This window comes from Canis lupus, chromosome 24, assembly GCF_011100685.1.
Source record: "Canis lupus familiaris isolate Mischka breed German Shepherd chromosome 24, alternate assembly UU_Cfam_GSD_1.0, whole genome shotgun sequence".
NCBI classification, from domain to species: Eukaryota; Metazoa; Chordata; class Mammalia; order Carnivora; family Canidae; genus Canis; species Canis lupus.
The window spans coordinates 47,480,257-47,489,403 of NC_049245.1; the positions used below are offsets into that span (position 1 = coordinate 47,480,257).

At 66.6% G+C, this 9,147-nt stretch overlaps 1 protein-coding gene across 1 annotated transcript; it reads left to right on the forward strand.

Moving 5' to 3' along the window:
- The first annotated feature begins 499 nt into the window (after window positions 1–499).
- Window positions 500–8,084, forward strand: MRGBP (MRG domain binding protein). Its single transcript, XM_038572816.1, has 5 exons — window positions 500–686; window positions 4,316–4,437; window positions 6,287–6,368; window positions 6,688–6,762; window positions 7,142–8,084. Exons 1-5 carry the CDS (start codon window positions 539–541, stop codon window positions 7,321–7,323), a joined length of 609 nt encoding a protein of 202 aa, XP_038428744.1. The 5' UTR covers window positions 500–538; the 3' UTR covers window positions 7,324–8,084.
- The last annotated feature ends 1,063 nt before the right edge of the window (window positions 8,085–9,147 follow it).

Consider the following 9,147-nt stretch of genomic DNA (forward strand, 5'->3'; position numbering starts at 1 on the left):
GGTCCAGCGATGCCTCGGAGGACTTCCTCCCTGCAGGCTGCCCCGCCCCGGCCCCGCCCCCGGAGCAAGCCCCGCCCCGGCCCCGGCCCCGCCCCCTCCGGGGCCCGAGCGGAGGGGGGCGCGGTGTCACCTCCACGGAGGCCCGCGGTCAAGGCCAGGTCAGGTCGGGCCGGGCCCCTGGGAGCCGCCGGGCGTGGCCAGTGGCCTGCTGTTCCCGCTTAGGGCCGCAGTCGGGGAAGTGCGGCCGCAGCCCCGCCCCGCCCCGCCCGGCGCTCGGCTCGAGGGGCCGCACCCGGAGCGGCGCAGCGGCGCCCCCGCCTCGCCTCCGGTGCGCTTCCGCCGTCCGCCCGGGGCCGCCCGTGCCGCGCCGCCCGACCGCCAGGGGGCGCCGCGGGGCCCGCCCCTCAGCTGCGCCTGCGCCTGCGCCGCGCGCGAGCCGGAGCGCGCTCCCGCCGCGCGCTCCCCGCCGCAGTGCGCCTGCGCGGAGGCCGTGGCCGCGCCCGCTCCCGCCGGGGGCTCGTCGCTGGGCGGCCGGGCCATGGGGGAGGCCGAGGTGGGCGGCGGCGGCGCGCCGGGAGACAAGGGGCCGGGGGAGGCGGCCACCAGCCCGGCCGAGGAGACGGTGGTGTGGAGCCCCGAGGTGGAGGTGTGCCTCTTCCACGCCATGCTGGGCCACAAGCCCGTCGGTGAGCGGAGGCCGCGGACCCGCGTGGGGGCGGGGCGGGCCGGGCAACGGCCGGGGGGCGGGGCCTCGCAGGCCGCCCGCCCCCCGCACCTCCTCCTCCCCCGCGCCCACCCGCCCTCCCCGCCGACCGCGGCCGCTCCTGCCCCCTCCTGCATCCTGCTGCACCCCTCGTCCACTCTCCTGCACCCCTCCCCTCCTCTGCCCTCCTCTGCCGTCCTCTGCCGTCCTCTGCCCTCCTCTGCCCTCCTCTGCCCTCCTCTCCCTTCCTCTGCCCTCCCCTGCCCTCCCCTGCCCTCCTCTGCCCTCCTCTGCCCCTCTCCCTCCTCTCCCCTCCTCCTCCCCTCCTCTGCCCTCCTCTGCCCTCCCCTGCCTCCTCTGCCCTCCCTGCCCTCCTCCCCCTCCTCTCCCTCCCCTCCTCTCCCCTCCTCTCCCCTCTCCCCTCCTCTCCCCTCCTCTCCCCTCTCCCCTCCTCTCCCCTCTCCCCTCCTCTCCCCCTCCTCTCCCTCCTCTCCCTTCCTCTCCCCTCCTCTGCCCTCCTCTCCCTTCCTCTCCCCCTCCTCTGCCCTCCTCTCCCCTCCTCTGCCCTCCCTGCCCTCCCCTGCCCTCCTCTCCCCTCCTCTCCCCTCCCCTGCCCTCCCCTGCCCTCCCCTGTCCTCCTCTGCCCTCCCCTGCCCTCCTCTCCCCTCCTCTCCCCTCCCCTGCCCTCCCCTGCCCTCCCCTGCCCTCCCCTGCCCTCCTCTCCCTTCCTCTGCCCTCCTCTCCCCTCCTCTGCCCCTTCCTCTGCCCTCCTCTGCCCTCCTCTCCCCTCCTCTGCTGCCCTCTCCCATGCTTCTCCTCTCCCCTGCCCCTCCTCTCCCCTCTCCCCTCCTCTCCCCTCCTCTCCCCTCCTCTCCCCTCCTCTCCCCTCCTCTCCCCTCCTCTCCCCTCCTCTCCCCTACTCTCCCCTCCTCTCCCTTCCTCTCCCTTCCTCTGCCCTCCTCTGTCCTCCTCTGTCCTCCTCTGTCCTCCTCTGCCCTCCTCTCCCCTCCTCTGCCCTCCTCTCCATTCTTCTGCCCTCCCCTGCCCTCCTCTCCCCTCCCCTCCTCTCCCCTCCTCTCCCCTCCTCTCCCCTCCTCTCCCCTACTCTCCCCTCCTCTCCCCTACTCTCCCTCCTCCCTCCTCTCCCTTCCTCTCCTTCCTCTGCCCTCCTCTGTCCTCCTCTGTCCTCCTCTGTCCTCCTCTCCCCTCCTCTGCCCTCCTCTCCCCTCCTCTGCCCTCCTCTCCCTTCCTCTGCCCTCCCCTGCCCTCCCCTGCCCTCCTCTGCCCTCCTCTGCCCCTCCTCTCCCCTCCTCTCCCCTCCTCTGCCCTCCTCTGCCCTCCCCTGCCCTCCTCTGCCCTCCCCTGCCCTCCTCCCCCTCCTCTCCCCTCCCCTCCTCTCCCCTCCTCTCCCCTCTCCCTCCTCTCCCCTCCTCTCCCCTCTCCCCTCCTCTCCCCTCTCCCCTCCTCTCCCCTCCTCTCCCTCCTCTCCCTTCCTCTCCCCTCCTCTGCCCTCCTCTCCCTTCCTCCTCCCCCCTCCTCTGCCCTCCTCTCCCCTCCTCTGCCCTCCCCTGCCCTCCCCTCCCTCCTCTCCCCTCCTCTCCCCTCCCCTGCCCTCCCCTGCCCTCCCCTGTCCTCCTCTGCCCTCCCCTGCCCTCCTCTCCCCTCCTCTCCCCCTCCCCTGCCCCTCCCCTGCCCTCCCCTGGCCCTCCCTGCCCTCCATCTCCCTTCCTCTGCCCTCCTCCTCCCCTCCTCTTCTCCCTCCTCTCCCCTCCTCTGCCCTCCTCTCCCCTCCTCTGCCCTCCTCTCCATTCCTTCTGGCCCTCCCCCTGCCCTCCTCTCCCCTCCCCTCCTCTCCCCTCCTCTCCCCTCCTCTCCCCTCCTCTCCCCTCCTCTCCCCTCCTCTCCCCTCCTCTCCCCTCCTCTCTCCCCTCCTCTCCCTTCCTCTCCCTTCCTCTGCCCTCCTCTGTCCTCCTCTGTCCTCCTCTGTCCTCCTCTGCCCTCCTCTCCCCCTCCTCTGCCCTCCCTCTCCATTCTTCTGCCCTCCCCTGCCCTCCTCTCTCCCCTCCCCTCCTCTCCCCTCCTCTCCCCTCCTCTCCCCCTCCTCTCCCTACTCTCCCCTCCTCTCCCCTACTCTCCCCTCCTCTCCCTTCCTCTCCCTTCCTCTGCCCTCCTCTGTCCTCCTCTGTCCTCCTCTGTCCTCCTCTCCCCTCCTCTGCCCTCCTCTCCCTCCTCTGCCCTCCTCTTCCTTCCCTCTCCCCTCCTCTGCTCCCCTCCTCCTCCCCTCCTCTCCCCTCCTCTCCCCTCCTCTGCCCTCCTCTCCCTTCCTCTCCCTTCCTCTGCCCTCCTCTCCCCTCCTCTCCCTTCCTCTCCCCTCCTCTCCCCTCCCCTGCCCTCCTCTCCCCTCCCCTGCCCTCCTCTCCCCTCCTCTCCCTTCCTCTGCCCTCCTCTCCCTTCCTCTGCCCTCCTCTCCCTTTCTCTGCCCTCCTCTCCCTTTCTCTCCCCTCCTCTCCCTTCCTCTGCCCTCCTCTCCCCTCCTCTGCCCTCCTCTCCCCTCCTCTGCCCTCCTCTCCCCTCCTCTGCCCTCCTCTCCCCTCCTCTGCCCTCCTCTCCCCTCCTCTGCCCTCCTCTGCCCTCCTCTGCCCTCCTCTGCCCTCCTCTCCCTTCCTCTGCCCTCCTCTCCCTTCCTCTGCCCTCCTCTCCCTTCCTCTGCCCTCCTCTCCCTTCCTCTGCCCTCCTCTGCCCTCCTCTCCCTTCCTCTCCCCTCCTCTGCCTTCCTCTGCCCTCCTCTGCCCTCCTCTGCCCTCCTCTACCCTCCTCTACCCTCCTCTGCCCTCCTCTACCCTCCTCTGCCCTCCTCTGCCTTCCTCTGCCCTTCTCTGCCTTCCTCTGCCCTTCTCTGCCTTCCTCTGCCCTCTTCTGCCCTCCTCTCCCCTCCTCTGCCCTCCTCTGCCCCCCTCTGCCCTCCTCTACCCTCCTCTGCCCTCCTCTATCCTCCTCTCCCCTCCTTACTTTCCTCTCCCTCCCTCCTTACTTTCCTCTGCCCTCCTCTGCCCCTTCTCCACCCCTTCTGCATCCCTTCTCTATCCCCTTCTCTGTTCCCCTCCTGCCCTCTTCCTTATGCCTCCTGTACTCTTCTCTACCATCCTGAGCCCACCCACACCTGCCGACCCTGCCCCCTCCTGCCCTCCACTATTCTACCCTCCTCTGTCCCCTTCTGAGCCCACCCACTGACCCTGCTGACCTGCCCCCCTCCTACACCCCTTCCTGTACCCTCCTGAGCCCACCCACCCCACCCTTCCCCCTCCTGACCCTTCCTGTACCCACGCTTGCCCCCTCGAGCACGCCCACCCACCCCTTGCCCACCATGCACCCCTCCTCTGTCCCCTCCTGAGCCCACTCACCCCTGCCAATCCTGCCCCCTCCTGAGCCCATCCAGCCACCCTGCAGACCTTCTTCTCTCCTGTACTCTCCCTCTGTATCTCCTACACCCACCCTGCTACCCTCATCTTTACCTTTCTCTCCTTCCCATGCAGACCCCTGCCTCCTCCCCTACTCCCTTCCCCCTTAGCTACTAGCCTCCCCTCCTTACAGGTTGACTCCTCTCTCTCACAGGTGTGAACCGACACTTCCACATGATCTGTATCCGGGACAAGTTCAGCCAGAACATTGGTCGGCAGGTCCCATCCAAGGTCATCTGGGACCATCTGAGCACCATGTATGACATGCAGGCACTGGTGAGCTGGATCCCACCCTCCCCGGTCCTCCTAAAGCCGGGCCCCCCCCTTCCCAGACACAGCTCCTCTTCTGTGTCCGCCAGGCCCTGTCTCGGGGGGCCCTGTGCCCTGTGCATAATCCAGGGGCAGCTGTTACTAAGGGAGCTCCAAGTGGTTTCAGGAAAAACACAAACCTGGTGATGGGAACTGGCTACTTTCACAGAACCTACTTTACGTGGGGCGGTCACTAACCATGTCCCCGGGGAAGTGACCAGGGAGCTGAGGCCTAAGGCCACGTTGGTCTTACGGGAGGCCCTGGGGTCTCCAGGCAGGAACATGACGGATCCAAGTGCAAGTCAGGTGAATATGGCTTCCGTGGGAAGCAGGCAGGCAGGGTCCCCGTCCTCATGGACCGCCAGCTCATGTCCTCTGAAGGCAGGCAGGTTCACTAGGGAACCAGCAGGGCCAGAAGGAACAGCAGGTGTCCGGGCCCTGTGGCAGCACGAGATGGTGGGTCAAGGAGCTCAGAGGAGGCCAGAGCCCCTGGGGAGTGGGGTGGGAGTGGGACTTACAGGGGGCAGAGGGGTAGGAACCTGTGGCGGGGTGAGGGCGGTCTCTGCCTCCCTGGCTGACCCAGGGCCACACCAGCCCTGCAGCTGAGTCCAGAGTTCTCTGTCCAGATCCAGAGCTTCCCTTGTTTCCTGTTGGCCGTGGACAGGTCATGGCATGTCCTTGTTGTACCCTAGAGAGAGGATAAAGGTGACAGCTGTGCCCCGGGGATGGGAGGCCTGGCCCAAAGGTTGAGCGGCTGTTGCTGGGAGCAGCTGCCGTGCTGAAGGAGCCCCTCCCCAAGGGCCTCACCCCCACATCTGTCACGTTCTGGGGTCACCTGGTCCCCAGACTTGCTGTGCCCTGACACTAGGCCACTGGGGCCAGAAGCCAGACACAGATGTGAGGGTGGCAGGGGCGCCCTGTCCTGGGGGGGCCCCTGGTACAGCCCGGAGACAGACCCTGACGCCCGCAGCAGGCCCATGAGACACCGGGAAGCCTAGGGCTCCACTCAAGGGTTTCGGTCCAACCCTCTCCCTTGTCTTCATCCTGCCTGTTGTCCGGGACCAGGCGAGACCTCAAGGCTGTAGCCTCCTTAGACCCCAGTAGCCCTGTGGGGCTGATGGCAGAGGCAGGCAGGACCCTGGCAGTGTGAGTCCATTGCCCCCGCCCCGGGGGGACTTGAGGCCCAGGACTCGGGGTTTCTGAAGCTCCAGGAGCTAGCGGTCAGCGCGTTTGCGGGCTAGCAGGTCGCTGTAACGCAGCCCCCAGACTGCAAAGAGGCCCCCGCCCCATACAGACCCTTTGTGCCAGCTCCCCTCGCCCTTCCACCAGTGGTCCTGGGTCTCCGGGGTCTCTGTGCCTGTTGGTTTCCAGGCGGCAGCTTGTCTCTCCAGCCCCTGCTCTCTAAGGCTGGAGGGACCAGTGTCCTGCGGCAGTCACTGCCCTTGAACGTACTCTGATGGGGACGGAGCCGCTGTAGGGCAGTTGTAGGGCAGTGTGGGCACTGCACCCACCCTGTCCCTAGGGGCGTGCCAGGCGAGGGGTCCGCCCAGCCTCCTGTCCCTGACCTCTTCTGCTGGCCGGTCCCCTGCTTCACAGAATAGCTTTGCCTTCTGCTTGTCTGTTAGAAAAGCCCAGCTCCTTGTAGACTGCAAGCGGAAAGGGCACCTGCCCCGCTCACCCCCACCGCCTCCGCCACCCCACACGGTTGTAGGCCTTCATCGGATGCTCCTAAATGGGCTCTTCCGTGGTTTTGGTGACTTGGTAAAATCACATATTTTTTTGTTTCTTTAACAAAAATCATCGTTTTTGCCATCAGCATGAATCTGAGATCCTTCCATTTCCAAATCCAGAGAGGAATTTCGTCCTTCCGGAAGAAATCATTCACGAAGTCCGAGAAGGTGAGGTTCTGGCAGGTCGGGTCCGGTTTGGGGTTAGAAGGCAGGAGGGAGCCGGGGGTGATGGTGTCGGGCACGGTCTCGGGCCTCAGGGAGGAGTGAGGGTCGCTGGCCTGGCAGTGCTGGGCCAGGTGGACGGGGGGTGGTCTGGGGAGCCTCGGGGGCTGGGGGGAACTGGTTCAAGAACAATCGGCTCTCTTTAAAAGCGGCCTGGCGGCAGCTGAGAACCACACACACAGCCGTCCCCGGCCTGAGCCGTCCGCAGCATTGGGCAGGGCCGCGTCTCCCACCGTTTTGGTAAACGTCAGCTGTCGCCCCACAGGAAAAGTGGTCATTGAAGAGGAAATGAAGGAGGAAATGAAGGAAGACGTGGACCCCCACAACGGGGCGGACGATGGTGAGCGGGGGGCACCCCGACCCACCCCTGGGCCCCGGCACAGCCCCATGTCCCCCGCCTGGGCGGCCCTGTCGGCTCCTCCACCCGCTTGAGCGGGAGCCGCGCGTGGGGGCATGTGGCCCACGGCACGCGCGAGCCCAGAGCAGCCTCGGCCCGGCACGTGGCAGGCGGACGGAAAGCGCGCGCGGCGGGCACAGGCGAGCTCCGCGTGGCAGGGTCGGCGGGTGGGGGGTTGCACGCAGGGCCTCGAGGGGGCCCCGTCGTCAGGAGGACCCGCCTCAGGGTGGCGCGCGTGCAGAGGCAGGTTTCTGTAACCGAGCAGGAAGATGAAATAAAACTCTGGATATTCTGTTTTCAGCCAAATGATTTTGTCTCCCAGTTTTTTCGTCTTCAGGAAGCTTGGGGAAAGCAACCGAGAAGTCCAGCAAAGACAAGAACCCGTCAGACTTGGGGTCCAAGGAGGGGGCGGACAAGCGGAAGCGCAGCCGGGTCACCGACAAAGTCCTCACGGCAAACAGCAACCCCTCCAGCCCCAGCGCTGCCAAGCGGCGCCGAACGTAGTGGCGGCTCAGCCACGCAGGGGGCGGGCGCTGCTGTCCCCCCGCGGCCCCCCGGACGCCCCCAGCCCGCCGCCTGCCTCGGTGCCTGAGGCTCCCACAGGGCCCCCTGCGACCACCTGGGGCTCCGGTGGGCCCGAGAGTGCGGGGCCGGCTCGGGCGCCGAGGCCCCGGCCCCTCCCCAGTGCCGCGGTGAGCTCCCGCCGTGTGGGCTCCCGGGAGCAGAGCCCCGGCCCGGGCAGGACCCCCGGAGTGGCGGCCCTTCCTGCTGCGTCCTTGAGGAACCTTGGTCTTGCTGGGCGACCCGGCTCTGTCCGTCTCTCCGTCTGTCCGGCGGCCAGCCACTCTTCGTAAAGCGGCTGCCACCTCGGGAGAGAGAGACAGGCTTCCCCGCCGCACAGCGCCTGCGCCCGAGAAACCGAGAACTGGATACTTTGCCTCATTCACTTGTACTGTAATGATGTATATAATTTGGTGGTATTTCACTATTTAATTTTTAAGAAGCCTATTTTACTAGTGTTTTATATGAAAAAAATACTGCAGAAGTTAAACCTGTGTTGTATTTTTCCTGAGATGCTTTGTGTTAGTGACTACTGAGACCCTTTCCGCTCGGTTTTTATATGCGGGAAACAGAGTTTGTACGGGCTATTTTTGTATCACCCGGTAACTTGCAAACAGACCAAATGAGTGTGTGGAGGGAGGCGCAGGCCGGGGCCGTTGACACGCTGTCGTTTGAGTGCCGACCATTAAAGCACAAGAGAAGCAGCCAGAGTCTTGTGATTTTGATGCCAGAATAAGTTCCCTTTTCTAACAGCAGGAAGCGGATTTTTCCAAGGTGCCTAAGGCAGCCTCCACTCGGGCCTCTTAGTGTTCACCGGATACAATGTATGCACCAACTGGAAACACGGCCGGAGTGGAAACTTTGTTGTTGAGTGTGACAAGTCCTTCAGATACAAAGTGCTAGCACAGCAAACAAGCAGAGCCGGCGGCTGGCTCGTCCTCCCGGCCGTGAGACTCCGGGCTGAGTCTGTCCTCCACGGGGAGGGTCCAGTCATCCAGGCAGAGCCAGGAGGAGGCGCCCGCCCCCCGGGTCAGCCACCAAGTCCCAGGCTCTTCATCTTGACAAGTCTCGGGGAAGGTGAAAGCCCAGCCACCATCTGGGAGCAGGAGGCGGGCAGCGGTGCAGCCCACCAGACCCAGGCTCGCGCCCCGCACACTTCGGGGTAGCCCAACGCGGTGGGAGGCCGGCCTGCACCAAGCCCACCGTCGCCTGTGGGGCCCGGGCCCCTGGCACAGAACCCTGGGGCTGCAGCTGAACAGGGCTAGCCCAGCCCTGCGGCCCTGCTCCTGAACCAGGAGCGCCAGCTCAGCACAGGTGGACCCGCGGCTGGGGGGCCTGGGGGGGCGGAGGGATGGGAGGCCTGGGGGGCTGGGATGCTGGGGGGCCAGGGACCAGGGGACTGGGGGGCCAGGGGGCTTGGGAGCCGGGGATCTGGGAGGTGGGGGGCTGGGGGCTGGGGATGGGAGGCCAAGGGCCTGGGGGACCGGGGGCCTGGGGGGCAGGGGGTGGGGGGCGGGCCTCCTGCACGGATCTACCTGAGCAAGAGCCTGGTCAGGGTTAGGGCAGGATCCAAGGCTCCACTTCCCCACACGCTCCTGCCACTGGTGTTTCTTCCGTGTTCTGAGAGGCGGGCCCATGAGACCTGCGGTCCATGGTCGACCCAGGCTCACCCCCCGGGCACCCAGGCAGGGCCCTCTGTCGCTCTGTGTGCACAGGCAGGGAGCATGCTCCGTGCGTGTCGGGGGCCAGGGCAGCCAGGGTCCGCTC

Bases quoted from the DNA above. Each gene is read 5' to 3' on its own strand.
- MRGBP (XM_038572816.1), top strand. From the start codon at position 539: ATGGGGGAGGCCGAGGTGGGCGGCGGCGGCGCGCCGGGAGACAAGGGG. The intron at 687-4,315 runs GTGAGCGGAGGC...TCTCTCTCACAG, and splicing joins GCTGGGCCACAAGCCCGTCG to GTGTGAACCGACACTTCCAC. The intron at 6,763-7,141 runs GTGAGCGGGGGG...TTTGTCTCCCAG, and splicing joins CCACAACGGGGCGGACGATG to TTTTTTCGTCTTCAGGAAGC.